Source organism: Streptopelia decaocto, assembly GCF_964273445.1.
Source record: "Streptopelia decaocto genome assembly, chromosome: 13".
Classification (NCBI taxonomy): domain Eukaryota; kingdom Metazoa; phylum Chordata; class Aves; order Columbiformes; family Columbidae; genus Streptopelia; species Streptopelia decaocto.
The window spans coordinates 10,604,584-10,623,882 of record NC_138668.1 but is presented as its reverse complement, the minus strand read 5'-3'; the positions used below and the strand labels follow the sequence as shown (position 1 = coordinate 10,623,882).

The window sequence follows — 19,299 nt, the reverse complement described above, 5'->3', positions numbered from 1 at the left end:
CTGCAGCAGGAATCTGGGGTGTAAAACCAGGTCACGGAGCCCTGACGGGGGGCAGGGACGGGCTGGCCTGGCTCGGTTATCTCCCTCCAGCCTCCCTCCACATGCTCTTCTCCTGGTCCATCATGGGACAGGACAACAGGCAGTGCCTCAGGGCAGAGCCACATCCAGCTCAGCCATCAAAGCATCACCAGGACACCTGGATCCCTCCCAAAAAAGGGGGTTTCTGCCTTTGGGAAGCCACGCCAAGGGCTGCCAAAAAATCCCGAAGTCTTGCATAACCTCAGCTGCAAAAACAAAAGCAGGGCACCATTTACAAACAATGCAAAAGAGGATTTATTGAAACCATTCTGGTTTAGACCAAGTCCTACAGGGCACAATTTGCAGTAAGTTAAAAGAATCAAACCAAACTGTCTTAGTGTTAAAAAACACACTAATACATAACACAGTGATATATGCCATCATCACCCATCTGAGTTACTGAGTCAAGGCACAAAGTCAATTATTAAATACTGCAAAAAAACAATTACACAGGAAAATAAGCTGGAAAAAGGACTTGTTTTGTTAAGAAGGTGCTGGTTTGGCACTGATGCATTTCATTGAGCTGCCACAGGGAAATCTGCATTTTCAAAGTGTCTGGAAACATTAATGCACAACTTAAAGCCAGATAAGACCCCAAAGCCAAAAATCCTGAAGGAACGCTCAGTGTGCCTATGGGAAAGGTCAGGACTGGGTAGTGATCGGAGGAGGGAGAGAGCCGAGACGCTGGGACTGCACTGAGAACATGGCCTGGGCACCTTGCCCCCTGCCAGGGCATTTCAGTGGGATACAACCTGCCCGGGACCCCTGCAACACTGGCACAGGGGCCTGCGGGGCTGCCTGGCTTCAGGTCTTCATCGTGCGAAGCAAAGAGGCAACCCAAGCTGGGGGACACACCGGGGAGCCTCCCTGCAGCCCCAGAAAACAGCTTGGAAAGAGAGGAACGGGGGGAGAACCCACTGTTTTGAGTCCAGGCTGCTTTGGGGGTCGTGGGGTGCTCTCCTGGGAGCATCCCTGCCTCGTGCTCTGCCCAGAGGCCCCAGGACTGGGCTCTGCCAGCAGCACAGCTCTGCCCAGGCCAGCAGCTCTCATCCTGCACAGCGACCGCCCCAGCTCTGGGTCACAGGGCAGGGGGAGCCAGGGCACCCTTGCGGCAAGGACCGGGCCAGCCGGGAGCAGGAGGTAAGAGCCCAGGCAGGGCACTGAGCTGTTGTCACAAGAGAAGAACCAGTGTCCAACCAAACACAACCCTGCATAAGTTTCTCATCCTACAGTATTTCTGCACATATCCCGAGCTGAGACTAGCCAAGGGAGGGAGGCATTGGCCAAGCCGCCTCCAGCACTGCAAAACTCAAGAGCTGAATGAGCATTTGCAGGGCGGCTGGCATTGCCACTCAGGTACAGTGCTCCCCGGAGTGGCAAGCCCAGCTCCCAGGCAAGGTTAAAGTGCAATTCTACTCTGAAAAAATATCCTAGATCCTCTGGCACCTCAAAACGAGCAGGAGAGGTGATGACCATACCAGCAGGAACCAGCCTGCCTGGGGTCAGGGTGGTTTTCATATCACCTGTAATCAGACTGGGGCCAGGGAGGAACATTGATGCTCAAAGCAGGCGGGAGACCAGCTCCACTTCTGCGTCACTGAGGCTGCACAGCCTGGCTGCAAACGAAGCAGGAGAGACAGACACAGGTGGGCTTGTGACTGCAGAGTGGGGTACAAGGGGCTGTTCTTAGGAAAAAAAGGCCATTTTTAAAGTAGAATGACACTTGAACCTGTGCTCTGCTGGCCCAAGTGACGCTCAGCCACACCATCAGCTGTGGCGAGGGTCCATCTCTATGCACTCCCCATGCCTACTGAAGCAGAGGCCTAAATCCAGAAGAGGGTGATTGCAAATCAATGCACAGACAAGCACCTCTCCCACAGCCAGGAGAGCTGACTCAAAGGAAATCTAACACCACACGTCAAAGCTCCACTTCTCAGGCAAGCACCCAAGAAATAAGCAGTGCCGGCATCCCCAGCAAGTGTGTGTTTTCCTCCAGACACGAGCTGAGTCAGCACCGTTCTGCAGACAAAGGAGGATCGAGGGGAAAGCCCTCCTCCCTGAGCTGATGACACTTCAGTGGTGGCCAAGCACTGAAGTCCCATCAGCTCTGTGGACAGACTCACCAGCAGCTGCCCCCACAGCCCAGGCATCCCCAGACACTGGGAGTGCTTCCCCACCAGCAACACTTTGGTCTGTGGATCGAGAAAGGGAGCTTCCCGTTTGAATCCGTGATCTGGGTTTGCCAAGAGCACAGTGGCAGAGGAGAGGCAGCCTGGAGATGCCTGGGCCGGGGCAGCCTCTCCCTCTACCTCGGCAAGCTCACGCTCGGCTGTGGAATCGCATCCTGTAGAGGCGGTCCCGGACATACTGCTCACTGTCCACAGCCACCTGGCTCAGCCAGATCACCCTGCTCTCAGAGACATCCTCCTTCAGCTTACGCTTCATCAGAGACACCGATCCCGGCTCCTCGCTGGGCTGGGGCCCCCTCAGCAGCACGTAGCAGGCGTGACGGCTCCGCTCGAACAGCGCAGCTGGAACACAGAGCAGAGGGAACAGCGCAGCCTAAGGTCTCTGTGTTCAGACTGGCCACCAGATCCAACACCGCATACCCACCAAATCCAGCAGGTACCAGAAGTCCAGTGTCCTCCTGCACCTCCTCGCTGGTGGGCTGGAAAGAGAGGACTTACCATTGAATGCAATTATTTGGTCTGTGCTATTGCGGAGCTCCAACAGGACATTAGTGTAGGAAGGGTGGAAAAGATACAACTTCTGGAGAGGAGCTCTGGATCTCTGCAACCAACAGGACACTATCAGGACATGGACTCACATGTTATCCCAGAGACAACACCAGCACCAGGCTCAGCTACTACTCATGCTCGACAGAACACATCCAGCCAGGTACTCATCCACATCTGCCCAGCTCATCCTGCCTGATGCTACTAGTACTAGTGCTGGGATTTTGCTTCCTTCCCGGTGCTGGTGCTCTCCTCCCCGCCCCCAGCTCCCTGCAAACAGCAGGCCTGTCTGCTATAGGCAGGAGACAGATTTTCACCCTAGGGCTGGCAGAGTTAGCAAGGGAAGCACAGGAATCTCGGCTGGTACTCAGGCACCCTCCAAGTCACAACCTGTCACTCATGCTGTCAGCCACTGCCCCAGCCGGCTTGGTTCCACAGCTGAGCTGCACATCGAGGCTGCCAGAGCCGCCTCGGCACAGAGAGAGAATGTCCACGTGTCCACGGGAGGTGGCTGTGTGCACTAATGCTGCAGGAAGCACCTGGCCAAACAGCAACGACTTCAGAGGTACCAGGCCAGTGGCCTCTCCTGCAGCACCGGCACCACGGCAGGGCTCCGGAAAAGCCAGTGACTCTGCTCACAGACCAACTAAGTCTCTTTTCTCTACGTAGACAGGCCAAGGGTGACAAAAGCTGCTGGTGCCACCACCAGCTGCTAGCAGGGACCCTGCTATGGACAGCCAGTGCAGGAGGCTGCAGCAGTAGTAGCACAGACAGATGTGAATGTGAACACTGGGAGAAGGGGGTAGCTCCACCCAGTTCTGGCCTAAAGTCTGGAGAACAGCAACCATCCCGCAGCACTACTCACCGTTTCATTTCCTGGCACCTGGTAGTCACCCCAGATGAGGAAGGTGGAGCGGTGATCAGCAGTATAAAGTGTGGCTGGCCCAGGGCTCTCAGCTCTAGAGTTCAGCTTCAGGTCCCACTGGACTGCTCCAGATCCACTCTCAACAATCATAACCTGGGAGGGAAGAGAGAAAAGGAACTCGCACCAAAGAGCTCTGACAAGCCGTGAGAGAGAAGCCGAGTCAGCTGTCTCTACCCCACACTGGCTATGGGAACAAGTATTTGACACATGGGAAGATGAGGAGCTGAGCATCACAGAGCTGTGAGAACTGGGGCAGGTCGCATCAAAGTCACAAGTTTTTCAGCTATTTCAAGGAGTTCAAAGCTCTGTCATTGAAGCCTCTTGCTGAGAAGAGAATTAAAGTACCTGAGCTGCTTCAATAACCTGTTGAAAGAGATCCTTTCCCAGCCTAAAGCTTCCTAAAATCAGCCAGAACGAACACATCCTACTACCTGTCCTCGACTCAATGCCAGCTTGAGCTGAGACACACGGAGAGAAAGGAAATTAAAAGGAAGAGATTTCAAACCTTCTTCCTGTTGGGTCCGATTTCACTCTCCAGGACAATAGCAAGAACATCGGGTTTGTAGTAACCAAGCAGCGGCTCACTAAGGGAGAGAAAGAGACAAGACAGATCATAGCACACTCTGATGGCTTGGGCATACCCTGTTCTTTCAGAGCAGCTTCTCTCCTCTCACAGCTCCCAACTCTGAGCCCAGTCCTGGGACAGCCACATCACAGCAGGCTCAGAATGAAGAATCAAAGCCTTGGGCTCCACAGAGGAGATGCAACGAAGTCAGCATGATTCAGATATGACCACAGAGCAGGGTCCTGTGTGTGCTTCAAATGAAACAAAAAAACAGCTAGTGCCAGGACACCAGTGCTGCTGGGAACCTGGAAATGCCACTTCCAACCCACAGTGGTAACACTACCTCACAACACGGGACACGTTGAGGGTCCACAAAGTCTGAAGATTTTGTGCGTTGATCAGCGTTGCCATCTCTGAATTTACAACCAAGATGTTCTCCCGTGATCGTCCAGGAATTTTTGCCAGGTAACGAATGTCTCCGAAGCTGAACAAGGACAGAGAAATCATTACAATTTCTAGACAATGGATGGTTTTATTGTGAGGTTTCAGTTTGCTTCCCTGCACAGTAAACGCAAATGGGAAACCCTGGCCTGCCTTCCCTCCTTCCCTGTGAAACCCTGACCAGGCCATCAACGCCAGCCCTCTCCCCACGCTTTGGATGTGCTCTTAGTCCAAAACCCACATAGCCAGGAAAGAACAAAGCCCCAAGAGGCCATTCTGTCAGGAACACCAGCACCCTTGGCTCCACCAGCCACCAAGACACAATGTCACACCTGAGAAGGGGTAAGCGGTGCGTGCTGTGGTCAATGTTCTTCTCCCACTGAGGATCTTGCTCAAGGCCAGGAAGGTTAATTTCCATCCCAGTTGCTGCAGTGTAGAGATCTTTCAGGGAATAGGCAGAGAGAGAGTTTTCTGTGAAAAAAAAAAAAAAAAACAAAGCAAGAATGAGGGATATAAGTTATCCTGCCCTTGCTCTGAACTCTACAATTTTCCAAATCTGGTAGATAAAATATATTTTTAGGGATTGCATCAGAGAGTTGTAGTGGTATTTTGAGACTCAAGCCTGCTTTTGAATGCTTTTAACATCTTATCTGTTCACAATCCAAGTGTTCCACAATAATCATTTGCTATAAATGACTACTTAAACCTTACATTCTCAACATTTTTCAAATAAAATTACTACAGTATGTGACAAACCTTAGTTTAAGCTGAAGCCCCCCCCTTCTCTGAGCCTTGAATAGCTCTTTTGCTAGATGAAAGCACAAGACAGCTTTTAAGAATGCAAAAGATTATTTCAGACAACCATGCAGCAATCCTGATTTCACAATTACAATCACTCTTTCAGACTGAATTCACAAACAGAACTGTACCTGTATAGAAAAGGAAGTAGGAAGAGGGGTCCAGGTTCAGCCTGATGTAGCGAGCTTTCCCAGCCACGTCCAGGCTTCCAGCAGAGCCAATCTGTTTGCCACTTTTTCCTGAATGGATGAAGCTCTTAATCTATGCAGGGAAGGAATTAAAAAAAAAAAACAACATTAAAGCAGTATCACATTGTTACTGTTCCAACTCAAATGTTTTCCAAAAATTGTGAGCAGCTGGTAGGGAACAGCAGCTGAATGGGAACAACATAATTCAGGTGAACAGTCTCTCCTTGTTTTTGGAGGTGTTGGCATGAGTTTGATGATCCCTCTGCTGTGAATACCTTTGCAAGTTTGAAAACCACTTCCAGCACAGCCATTTGCCCTGAGCTTTTACTGGAGAGGACCCAGAGGCAGAAACAAAGCAGCATATGGTCACAGGGGAAACTTGGCTTCGAGCAGGAGCTCTGCTAAATATTTTAAGTGCCCTAATCTACTCCTCCTATGGTTGACATGAGTCCAAGGGGATAAAAGAGCTGACGGGTTTCTTTATATTCTTTGTTCAGAGTAACAGAATCCACTAAAAACATTTCACCCAGGAGAATGAAGGCTAAAATCAGGATCAGATTCAAACATCTGGGCAACAGCCATGGTCTGGGGAGAGCAATGCACGCTAGGGAAAAGAGAAACACCAGACTGAGAGAAACAGCATCCATCAGAGATGCTGAGTCAGGCCAGCTCCCTTTTCCTTGCAAGGGAGGGCCTGGGAAAGAGAAGGAGACCTGCTGCTCCCAAACTGAATCTGGAGAGTCTGGCAGGTGAATAAGGGATAGAGTTTGCTGGAGAGAATGAAGAACACAGCTGGAGAGGGAAAGCAATGCATCCACCAGCTGTTCCCAGCCTCCTGCACTGGGAGGAGACACATACCAGCTCTTGTAGGTCAGCTTCACCTTTACTCCAAGCGCTGGTTCAGCAGCTGCCCCGGGACAGGCACAGCTAAAGGTAAGAACTCACATCCCCTCACTGGCTGCACTGCTCAATGCCGCTTTGCGCTGCTACAGGAGATTATCCTGACAAACGGCACGTTTTCCCAGGCGTGTTTGTGCTGGAGCTTGCAGCAGGTAGAGGTCAATAAGACTCCCAGAAAAAGCTGCCATCTGAACCCCAACCCCACAGACCCTTCCCCACTGGCAGCTCAAAGCTCTGACATTTCAGGATACAGCAGTATAATTAACATTCAACTTCAGCCCTTGTTAGCTACAAAGCTAATTTATTTAAGCTCTGAATATCTCTTCCAATGAGACTGTGTTTCTCTAAGCTGCAGAGCTCCACTCAAGCTCCCTACATTTTGTGTGATTTCTTAAAAAAGAACATATTTTTACTTCAGTTGACAGAGTGCTTGCCAAGTCCGGAGGGAGGAAGGGATTTCATACCAAGATAGCTAGAGAGGTTAAATGGAAAACAAATCAAAAGGCAGTCTTGCAGAACAGAGACTACATTCAAACATTTCTTGGCCTGCTAAGATAAAAAAAAAAAAGTCTTGAGATAACTGGGATAGCAAAAGCAGGGAGGAAAGAAAACACAAGAGAAACGTAGGCGGAGAGGATAGAATTTCTGATGACTCTGGTAACAACAACGCCTCGGACAGCAAAACTCTGTTTATGGGGGACTCTGGTACAAGGACACGGGGCTCCCACTCCTCCCAGCAGACTTGCAGGGATCCAGAACTTGTGAACACTTTAAACAGACAGATGGCGTGTGCAGATGATGCTGTACCGCTCAATCATGGCTGCAGATGTTTGGGTAGAAAACCACTTTCAGCTACAGGACTTTCCCCCTCTAAGAAATGGCAAAAGCAATATTGGGATGGAGATAACACAACTAGCAGGTATTTCACTAAATGAACCCAAGTCTGAATTAGCCAGTGCAGTGACTAGGAAGAGAGCTGTGCAGAGCACAGGCAGAGACACGCAGGTATCAGAAAGGGCAGTGGTGGTACACGAGCGCTGGCTGTCAGCCCTGCGTTCATCTAAGAGCCAAACCTGTCAGGGTTTGTTCACTGCCACTTCTCTGAGCAGCATCCCAGAAAACTGCAAGCTCATCTTGCCCTGGCTCACCCCACACACAGCGAGGAGCGCAGACTGAAAAAGGGGAGGGATTCCTGGCCAGCTCTTTTTTTTTTTTTTTTTGACCATAAAACACTTGCATTGATTTGGGAGAACATCTCTGCAGGGTGGGAAAGAACCTGCCCCAAACCCACAGGTACCAGAGGCCTCTGGACACTTCCTCTTAGAAGACAAGATGGAAATAAATAACATTCCTGCTATGCCCTGTGGTCTGGCCACCGCGTTTATCACAGCTCCAAAGTGACATACCTTATCTCCTGTAGCAATAAAGATTATCAGGTCCTGAACTCCATCACTATCCACATCTGGGATCACTGACACGGGACTCAGCACAGTGTAATTCGCTCTGAAGTCACTGGGCTGTCTCCACTGAATCTCCCCTACAAGACAGTTATTGGGAAACACTAAAACACACTTTAGATTGAAAGGCTTTTAAGGCTCCTGCTCTTTGAAGTACTTTGCACCAGCCAGCCATTTACAGCCCATTAGCACTGCAAACCAGTCACATTTATGCTCATCATGGGGATTTCATTGCATTTCTACATTTCAAATGAGTCCCAGCATCCAGTTTCAACTTATAGTGGAAAGTAATTCTAGCTGCCCAACACCCCGGGCACAGAGAACGGCTTTTCTCCTGCCTCATGTTAACAAGCTTCCCAGCATGTTCATCGCATGGAAAATCCTTTTTTGTGACCTAAAGCCTTGCTGCTGTGTACTTCCATCTGCACAGACATTTAAAGACCATAAAGCAGCTGAATTCTGACCACAGCATTACAGCTACTCCCAACAAAACCTTTTCTGCTGCAGCTTGCCCCCTGCAGATGTTTCACGCTGAGGCAACCAGCCACAACTCAGCTCACATCCACCTCTCCTTTGTTTGAAGAACACACACAGCACGTTCTAACTTGTTTGTACACAGGTGGAAAAGCTTTGGTTTTTAAAAGACAGCGTGTGTGAGGGGTGTTTCTCTTCAACAGCTCCGGGCCAGCTGAGTGGCTCTGCTCTGCCCAGAGCTGCTGGCCACTTTCCAGTCACTGCCCAGTGGAATTTGCAGTGGAATTTTGAGGGGGAGGCCGCTGAGACCTCTTTTTAAGGAAGACTTACGTGACTAACTAGGTTCTCAGAGGGGAAATGCTTACCCTCCCCTTTAAACAGTATCACACACAGCAGTTATCATTTCAGGAATGTAATCATCTGCCCTTTGTCAGGAAGGCAGTTGTGCTGAAAGCCAAGGAATGACTACCTGACACTGTCTACAATAATTTAAGGCAGGCTGTATTTCCAGTAGGATTCCTCCAAAGCTTTCACTGAAACACTGAAAAAATACTTGGATTTGTTACTATGACAACAGACGTGAAGTAGAAGAGTGCCCTAGGAAATCGTGGGAAGGCAAAGAATTTCCCCCCCCTACCCTGAAGAAAACAAGCAGGCAAAGGAAGGAGAGAACTTAAGTTTTAAATAACTATATCCTGGCTTCAGCACAGTCCAAAGCTACAACAGTAAGACCTGGCTCATGAAATCCACATTTCAATACCTAAGGCTCTATTCTTTGCTGGTTAGATAGTGGATTATAATTTTGGAGGGGGTATTTTACTTGTAAAAGAGCAGACCGGCTTGATAGAAACACATAACAGTGAGATGGATTCAACACAAAGGACGTGAGAAGATTTCATGCTCTAACAGAACCCCCAAAGAGCATGAACTGCGAATCCAGTCCCATCCTGCTCCATCAACGGGAGATGGGACTATCCTGTCCGACGTCTGGAGCACTACAGTGCCTCCTCAGAGCCTGAGGCCACAGCAGAAGCACGGCAACAGAAGCCAAGATGGAAATTAGACAAGTGCCTCGACAGCAAATCTAACCTGGGTGAAAGGGTTGGGGTTTTTTTGGTCCATAAGGAATTACAAAAGTAGGACTTAGACAAGGGAGTTTAGGTCTCGCTTCAAGCAGCCCCGGCAGGCACAGAGCGGGATCGTTGGCTTCAGGCTGATGAGGGGCAGACAAAGCCAAAGGCTGCGCTGTTCCATCCTGCAGCTCAGCAGCCACCTGAGCTCCAGGCAGGTCTTTCCTATCGCAGTGTCAGCCCCCTCTCCCATGCCCTTACCCACTCATTTACTAAACACTTGTAAGCTCCTTGCATCCCAACGGATACACTTTTGGTTCTTCTGAACCTATCACTTGATAGAAGAACTGCAGAGCAATGAAGAACTGCAACAGAAAAACATAATTCCCTGTTCCTCTACTTATCACTCATAATTTTATAGGCTTTCCTCCCTGTTACACATTCTTCAGGTTGGAGTTCTGGTTTATTTAGTGATTTCTTACACAGAAACAGTTTCATACATCTGGTCATTGTGGCCCCCTTTCTGCCACATCCCTTAGGAGACCAGCACTGCTGGATAAGCTGAGAAGGAGTAACAAAACACTCCTGTCCTCCTGCCCGAGACTGCTTGTGGCCCTGGCAGAGATGGAATACAAAGCTACACAGACGTTCGCTTTGACCTGGAACAGCTAATCTTAAGCTCTTGCGTCCCAGTTTGCTTGTAAGATAAGCATGCAGGAATGCTGGATGTCCCACACAAACAGAAGACACAATCCTGCACTTTTCTTCTTGTTTGCTCAGGTCACTTATTCTGGCAATGAAGAAAGCAAGACTTAACCCAACTCGAACTGAGAGAAAAGCACTAACTTTATCAGCATTTAAAGATCAAAATCATATCAGACACTTTCAGACGATAATCTGCCTACCCCTCCTTCAATCTTCCTACGGACAGAGGTTCGGCAGCCCAAGAGCCCTGGAATCTCACCAATCCTGCACCACGATGAATCATTAACAGCTAAAGATTTTTCTGACTACTTTTTTTAGCACAATGTGGTGTAAGTCAGACTTTGCCACTTTAAATACATTTAGCCTATTTAAATACATTTTATTCTGAGCTGTCTTCCTATTCTCCAGTAAAAGTCCAATGTGCTAAGAATCCCCTTTTAACCTATTTATTAGCAAAAAGGTATTAAAATATGCCAACTTCTGAGTTATTCACTTGTCTATCTGAAGCAATTCTTCATATTTTGCTTTTCCTTTATCTATGGAATGTTTTCTTTACTGTATTGTTGCTGCGACCTGTGGCTTCACCTGGTTCCTTCTCTCCATGTTTGTGCTATTTTTTTATGCCTTTGGCGCAGCAGCCGCCATTCTACACTTTGCCCTGAAAGCAACTGCTTCATTAATAGTCTATAAATAACCCATGTTAAAGCCTACTGATGAGGGAAACAGTGCTAAGATATCTCAGTTGGTACAGAAGCTTTCCAGCTCTGTGTGTGTGTCTACACTTCCATCTGCAGTGGAAATCAAAAGCTACATAGATTTTCTTCAGATTCCTTGGAGCTATACCTCTTGCTATTTCTCTCTCCCAGTTTTGGGAAAATAGGGTGTGAGGGGTTCAATACCAGATACAGAGGATGGCACCTGAGGCATGTGCCCAAGGAGGAACATGGATTGCTTATATCCTTGGAAACTGAGACCTCCAAAATTGAGGTATTTCAGGCTTCCTCAGCAAGGAAGGTTCACGGTGCAATAGAAGATCAGTGACGTGTTCCTAGGGAAGTACTGGCACTCTCTACCCTCACCCCATGTTAGGCAAGATGATGATGAATTTCTCCAGAAATGAAGAACGCTTTCCAGAGGAGCCGGGCAAAACCCTGGACTACTGAAACTGACTGGTGAGTACTTAGGATAAGTGCTCTGCTTGCCGACTTTAAAACCATAAATGCTTAAAACTCCCACTCTTCTTGCCACTGCAGGGACTCCTAGTACTCACACACAAACACCTGAGAAACATTGCAGGTTTGTGTCCAACCCCTGAGAGCATAAAGTAACATTCACAGCTAGTGACTGCTTCTCCTGTTTCAAAAGCTGTTGAAAAGTTGGTCTTATATTACAGTGGTTGGCACAAACCACCACAACAGAGTCCAGCCTTTGGAACACAGCAGCTGAGAGAACAGTCGCTTCTCAACAGCCCAGAGAGTTGCTCTGGCAAGGTTTTTGAGATAATAAACACCTTGTGGCCATTGTTCATGTATCAGCAAGTCACGTCACGCTGATGGCCACAGCCTGCGAGGTCTGAAGGTCACCAGGTGAGGAAAGCAAGTGGCACGTCTCCCGTCAGTTACGGCAGCAGTGCTCCGCTCGCCACTCACCTGTCCGCAGCTCAACTGCCGTAAGAGACATCGGCTTCCCCACGACCAGGCAACCCGGGGCCTCGCTCCCCCCGAGCTGCTGGATGCCACACTGCAGCCACTCGACCTCCTCAGCAGCAGGACGCTCCCAGAGCGCTCGGCCATTCGTGCCAGACACGGCGGCGATGAAGGCACAGGGAGAAGGCAGACCTGAGGGGACGAGATGTCAGAGGGAGAGCTGCCTACACTCACCTTGCTGCTCACCCAGCTCCCTACCGCGCTAACTGGGTTTTCTCTCCCAGTCCCATGGTAGCCTCACTAACTAGAACTAAAAGAAAAATAACAGCCCGTTTCTGAAACAGCTACCTTCATCCAAACAGGATCTGTTGAAGCTGCTGCTGCTGTTGCTGGCTTTGAAAGCAAAGATGACATCTTGCACTTTGTCTTCGTCCACGTCTTCTATAGCGAGAAACTGGTAGGCCACTGTAAAAGAGACCCCGTTGCAGGTGCTGGTGGGGATTGCCTCAACCCCCAGCACAGCTGGCTGGAGCAAAACACAAATTCCCAGAGACCCACTCACTGCCTCCATCCCTGATAGTGCAATATCAAGACAAATTGGCTTTTGTATTGAAAGAAAAGCCATCTACATGACTACCAAGGACTGGAAGTTAGTGCCAAAGGATTTTTAAAGTTTGCTAACCCCTAGAGGATTTGCCTCTTTTTTTTATAGCCAAACAACCAAAATTTGAACCATGCTAAACAAAGAACAACTCTGGTCTTGGTGAGGGGATGCCATTCCCGAAATATATTAACAAACAAACAAACCCCCAAAACCCAGCCCCAGATATTCCACCTTTCTCACTCTCAGCTGAAAGCAGCTTTCTTCAGCTCAGGAGTGCGGAACTTGGGATTTCTGCACTAACACACAAAGCTCAGTCCTCGTGGGTGAGCACTATTGCTGTGTTTACAGCATGAGCAGCACACACCCGCCACACATAATACAGAAAAGCTTTCACAGAAGCGAATGTGGAGCCACCAGGGAGCAGTACTCAGGCCAAAGAGCCGACTAAAGCAACATAAATTTGTGCAATGTATCTAAAAAAAAAAAAAAAAAGAAAAAAAAAGATGCAATTCCTCTTCTCCCTTCCCTGTTAGTAATGGAGAAAATTAGAAATTCATACTGACAGAGCAAGAATGCCTAATTCTCTCCAAACCTCATCTCAGACTTCAAGGGACCACTTCATAGACCAAACTTCAACAGAGATTTATTCCCAGATAACCTTCCTCAATTTTATTTTTCCAAATAAGGCCAGCCTGCTACCTTGTTAGCACTTCAGAGCAGCATTTAATTTCTCCAGCAGATCCTGTAAACACCTCCAGGAAGGCCACTGCAATTATGACGGGCCACTGCTTATCCAGGTCAGGTACCCAGAGCTCTCGCTCCCCAGGGCAGCATCCCTGCAGGCTCCAGATCGCGCTCAGGTAGAGCTCCACAATTCAAATTCATGGCACATAAAGGAAAAGGACTGTTGGTAAATATTTATTCTGCTACATCAAGCTCACCTGCATTGTCATAGTTTCGGAACCATGTTCTTTCTGAAACTGGCCTCTCTGGGCAAGGAATGATAAAGGAAAAAGCAAACACAATTATCAGACACAGAAATAATGAGATGAAGAAGGCGGCAGTGCGCCACCGGGACAGCCGAGACAGCTGTGATGGCTGCTTGCTGATAATCCTTCTCTCCACGGAGTTTTCATGGTTCTCTTGAGCTTTTATGTCCTCAGTCTTCAGAGGGTGGATCTCAGCTTCCGAGTCTTTGTTATCCATCGCAGCTCCTTCATCGGTGTTCAGACACCCCTCTCCCCCTTCACCTGGAACAATGGAAAGTGCGGTTAAAATAGATTTTGGAATATATCCAAAAGAGCCATCAAAATATCCTGTTACTACCTGATATTCACAATGGAAACACTTAATGGGAGGTGAGCAAATCAGCGCTTTGTCATGCAGCCGGGTGCAACACACCAGTGGTACTGAAGTCTCCCATATGGACCAAGGGGGAGAGACTGTGGGGTGCAGGAATAGCACTGCTGCTTCTTCAGAGGAAGAAATCGGCTCTGCAAGAGCCACACAAACACGGCTACAGCCTCTCTGCAGAACAGACCAACTGCTCTGGAGGTCTCACCCGTAAGAAACACGCCAATAGCTCCTTTTGCTGCAAAGACTTCTGGCCACTGCCCGTGTATGTCAGTCTGACTCCTGGCTGGAGAGCTGAAAGGAAACACTTGTGACCTTTATATCCCAACGTAAGGCTGGTCCTTACTGTAACAAGCAGTTGAGCTTCCCTGGGAGAGTGAGAGAGAAATAAACACCAGCGTGTCCTGTACAGGAACAAACCCAACCTCTTCAATACCTTCTCAGATGAGAAATCACTTGATCAGTTTATCAACCCAGCCCTATGGAAGGCAAGAGAGTGATTATTTTCCTCCCCAGAGGAAAAAGGAGGCACAAGTTGAGACTAAATTCAGGCAAACTTGATTTCATCAGAATGGAAGAAGAGCTAATAACTGCTATTTTAGTTTTTCCTGCTATAAATCATAATCTTGAGCTACAGCTACAATAACAGAGAGGTTCTGTGCCAATTTATAAAAACGGAAAAAAATAGAAAAAGCCCTAGCCTGTTACAGAAGTCTGTAACTCATTACTGACAACAACAATAAAAATCAATGTTATATACAGTTGCTCTGATAGTGCTTCTTTAAAAAAAAAGCGGAAGAAATAAAGAACAACACATTCCAGTGGCCTTGGAAAAAGCTGCATGACAGCGTCATAAAAAGTTATATCAGAGCAAATAAACATGACAACTGAGCCAAGTTTCCATGACCATTCCTGGATCATCCGCTGGAGTGATTTACTTCCCCAGAAGAAAATAGCTTAAACTCAGCACCGACACACAACACAGAGGGCTGGGCCTTTCAACTCCAACAACAGGGCTGGTGACACCTCACATTTCAGTGATGGGGACAGCGCAGGAGTGCGTTACGCGACCTCCCTGGCCATGAGGCAACTCCCTCCTGTATCTCTACATGCCCATCTCCAGTGACGGGGAGATGTGGATCGTCTGGAAGGCTGCAGTAACCAGCATCCACAGCACAGGCTGCAACAAGGCTCCAGCACAGCCCCACCAGCCCCTCCAGCCCCAGGACGGAGCTGGGAAACCCCCAAGGCACAGCCAAGTGCTTCCAGCACCTATGAGACACCCTGAGATGAACCTAAACCAGACTTCTCCCCACTTAGTCCAAAAGGGACACCATCTTAATGCTCTATGGAAGGCCTATTTGTATGACTCACCAGAAATCACACCACTGTCATCTAGTCTGGGATAAGAACAACTAAAAAAGTGGTAATTATCCCGACAGCCCCAGCAATTGCCTCTCTTTTGCAGCAATGACCCTGGGAGCCACCGATTCCAAAGAGCCCTCCATGCCTTTAAAGCAATTCTTTATCTTTTCTTTCAGGGTTTGAATAATGCCCTTTGCACCCCTGCCAGCGCAGAGGCGGTGCCAGAACAACCACCACAAAGGCTGGTGGCAGAGACTCACACAATGCAGGAAACCCCATTGCCCGCAGTTGCCAAAGTACACGCTGGCAGCACGTGAAACGGTCCAAGCTCTGAACAACAAAGAAGTCTGGTCATCACTTTAATTGAAGACAAGCAGAAAATGATAGTGTGCGTTTCAGATTATTTTACTGTCCTCTAGCAGCGGCGTTTTGTCTCCTGCTGGTCGAGGACACAAAATAATTTGCTGGAAAGTTTAACGCATTCAGGCACTTTGCACAGAAACAGGCAGCAACAGGACCCTGTGCCACTGCAGGATTAATACACACTGCATGCATGACATCTCACAGCCAGCACCGGCTCCCTGCTTGGGGATGTGGAGCCTCACCAGGAGAAAAAAGACTTAATAGAAAAGGAAATAATTAGCAATTGCACACGACAGACCCAAATTGAACCCGCACAGCCCAAGGAGCTTGGCAGTACAGTACAGCCAGAATCTGCATCTTGCACAACTTCACTTGCTGGGGTGCACTTGCATTGCTCCCCATGCTGGAACAGCTGCTCACCCCAGCAAATGGCACCAGGAGCCAGCAGGAACGAACCTGCTCTCCTTTCCAACAGCAACAACACTGCGCTCAGGACACACAGCTCCTCGGCATAACTCACCTTCACCGGGCACTGACTCTCCTCCCAAAGCTGCAGCGCAGATTTACAGATTTGATCTGAATCAAACTAGTGAAACTCATGCAGCAAGCGGTTAGCACCAGGCCACAGCTAAATCCAACAAACTGTCACTACCGGGCAGCTGCAACCGCCTGCCCAGCACAGAAAACCACACACCGTTAGGTGTGTGAGAACTGGGGACAGAAACCATGGAAGTATCAGTCCGACAGAAGGTTTAACTCATTTTCCACGTGTAAAATACCAAACCACAGCATTTGTAATCACACCAGGCACCAGCTCTTCCTGGAAAATTTCTAGCAACATATCATAACTTAGATTTGATGTTCAACATGTTTATTTCTTTCACAGAATGGTGAAATCAGATGCTGACCAGCCATTTTAGGAACCCAAACACAGCATCTGGCTGGTTTGGTTCTGTACTTCTTTGTTTCAATCATCTTACAGCTTTACTTTCTGTCAGTCAGAAACTGTTGAAGCCCCAAGCTGAAACCAATAATGACAAAACAGGTTCCAAATTTTGCTCTGAACAAGATGTAACATTCATGGCTGCCTTCCACGAGCAGACTGTTCAGTTTTGACCCATGTAGAGCGCAGCACTGCAGAGAATCCGCTGGGCATTCACCTGCTGCAACACCAAGGCATTATTGGGTCATTTTTTCCCTTTTCTGCAGTCCCACTTACATCAGCCCCAAGGAAATAACACGCAAGATTTCCCCCAAATGAGGACATTTTCCTTTCAAATATATTCAGACTGCACTGTGCACACAAGCTTACAGTTTTGCTAGATCATCTGCAGCGCATAACTCTTTTTCAACCTAAAGTCGTAGCCACGGGCTGGCAGGGAGAGCTGCCCCATCCCCCCAACACCCAGGACCTCTGCTCCTGCCCGTGGCCTTACAGCCTTTGTATGGATACGGGTTGTAACATAGATCACGCCAAAGACAACGCAGGTACCTGGCTCAGAGAAATACCCACATTCTGCTGCTATAGCCGTCCTTTCCCCTCCCCTCTCTCTTGCTATTTTGCCCATTAACACAGGTCCATTCAAAACACCAGGTTCTTCTTAACCAACACTTAACCCTCCAGCACAGACACAACTCGTGCCAGAGTTCACAGCAAGTGAACTGGAAACTCCTCCAAAGCACAACCAAATGTCACCTTGCAATGCGATACACGTGTTGTTTGTAGGCAGATTTCACTACAGTTGGGGTTCAAGTAGAGAAATTTGATCTGTTTAGAGAAACTTGATCTGTTTAGCGAAGAGCAACAGAAGGATGGGAAGAGCAAAGCCCTCTAAGATGAAAGACAGCAATAAAGGTGCAAAGCTACATGAACTGATGATAGGTCAGGTCAGTAATACCAGCCAAGCAGCAGAAACAGATGCCATCTGTCAGCCCAGACCTTACAGTTTTGCTGGATCCGAGCCACTTGTGCTCACCGAGGGCTGCAGAGCCACTGCACCAAGCCTGGGTGAAGGAGTTAGCGAGTTGTTTGAATCCCTCACATCAGAGACATCCCCATGGGGCTCCCCTGCTTGCACCGGCAGCGCAGCGACTTCTCCACACTGCCCCACATTTAACACAACAGGGATATGGGGAGATCTCAGTGCATGAAAACCCCTTAGAAGAGACTGTGTTTATTTCACATAGGTTTATTAAAAAGAAAAAAAAAAGAAAGTACATTTTTTTAAGTGGAGCACTTGTTCCACAGGTCACAAGCTCCCCACCGGCCACTGGGTTCTTCCTGCACAGCCCAGCGAGGTTTATGACAGCACAAAACAGCCACTTTCTTCCAGCAGCTGCTGTCCTTGTCAGCTGTCTCCAAGAGAAACCTCCTTTCTCTCCCCGAAACTGAATTTTTCGTTTCCTCTCTTACACACGTACACAGAGGAAAGCTCATACAGAGACCATTCCAGCCTTGCAGAGTCTCTCGGCTTCCAGCCTCCACAGGCAGCTGCTTGAACAGGGCCCAATTCTGCCCCAGCACGTGGGAGGGCTGGCTGCAGCCACACGGAGCCACCCCCCGCCATGCAGGCTGTGCGTGGATATTTTTGCTTTCCAAAATAAGGAAAAAACAAGTGGAAATGAGATCAGAACTTAGCATATTAAAGTTTTGTTTGTTTTTTTTTCTTTCTGCAAGAAATGCTCCAATTCAGCCCTGCAGATTTGGCCTGCTGAGGAAAAGAGAAATGCAAATTTGAACCATCTCCAGGAAGAGTGCTGAAGGCTGCGTGCTGAGCTCCGCAGAGGTGAGGGGTTTCGTGTATTTCTATTTGATTGAAATACAGACCTGCACTTTCAAGTGCTGCGTAAGCGTCTCCCCAGGACTCCCACGCTGGCTGCCAACCACACGGGATAAATAAGCTCAGATCAAACGGCGGATTTGAGCAACAAGCTACCTCAGCAAAGGCCCAGGCTTTTGCAAAAGGGATTAAATTCCCTCCCAGGCTTCTTGTTTTGGGGCAGCTTCACGAGCTGCTGGAGGCGGACGGTGAACCTGCCAGTCACGGGGCCGGCGCTGGGGCCGGCGCAGCGCGGAGCGCAGAGCATCGCGGCTGCCCCGTCCGGCTGGAGGGCAGTGCCGAGGGCCGCGGGCCCAGCCCTGCCGCCGGCCCCTGCCCATCCGCCGCCTCACCGCCCCGCTCCAGCCCCGAGCTCCCGCGCTGGCTCCCACCGGCGGGTTCCTGGCATCTCCATCCCACGCCCGCCCCGCCGGAGCCATCAGCAGCGCCCGGGGGCGCTTCGGGAGCCGGGTCCCTCCCCCGATAAGCAGCCCCACAGCCCACCGGGGGAGCAGCCCGGAGACCGGCGCGGGGGAGGCCAGCTCACCCAGCCTCCGCAGCCCGGGGCTGCCCGTCGCGGCCCCCGCCCGGCCCGGCCTCCCGCACCGCACCGCAGCCCAGCGCAGCCCAGCCCGGCCCAGCCCGGCCCGGCCCGGTCTCCCCCAGCCCCCGGCGGCACCGGCCGCCCCGCTCTGCACTCACCCTGCGCGCCGCCACCGCCGTCACTTCCGCCTCCGTCCCCCACCGCCCCCTGGCGGAAGTGACGCCTCAACGTAGTGACCGCTTCCGCCCGACCCGGAGCCGCGCCTGCGC

The 19,299-nt window shown here is 49.5% G+C and overlaps 1 protein-coding gene across 6 annotated transcripts; it reads right to left on the bottom strand.

The window, feature by feature from the left end:
• Window positions 1-309: 309 nt before the first annotated feature.
• Window positions 310-19,247, bottom strand: FAM234A (family with sequence similarity 234 member A). Of its 6 annotated transcripts, XM_082064180.1 has the most exons (13): window positions 19,189-19,231; window positions 13,528-13,836; window positions 12,331-12,447; window positions 11,986-12,174; window positions 8,037-8,167; window positions 5,674-5,803; window positions 5,077-5,215; window positions 4,647-4,787; window positions 4,244-4,322; window positions 3,679-3,831; window positions 2,766-2,868; window positions 2,517-2,609; window positions 310-1,694 (listed from the first exon to the last, which is right to left on the bottom strand). In XM_082064180.1, exons 2-13 carry the CDS (start codon window positions 13,790-13,792, stop codon window positions 1,639-1,641), a joined length of 1,596 nt encoding a protein of 531 aa, XP_081920306.1. In that variant the 5' UTR covers window positions 13,793-13,836; window positions 19,189-19,231; the 3' UTR covers window positions 310-1,638. The 6 variants fall into 6 exon arrangements, with proteins under 6 accessions (XP_081920306.1, XP_081920305.1, XP_081920304.1 ...); XM_082064179.1 differs by having other exon boundaries at window positions 310-2,609; window positions 19,189-19,247; XM_082064178.1 differs by lacking the exon at window positions 19,189-19,231 and adding an exon at window positions 18,495-19,025 and having other exon boundaries at window positions 310-2,609.
• Between the last annotated feature and the right edge of the window lie 52 nt (window positions 19,248-19,299).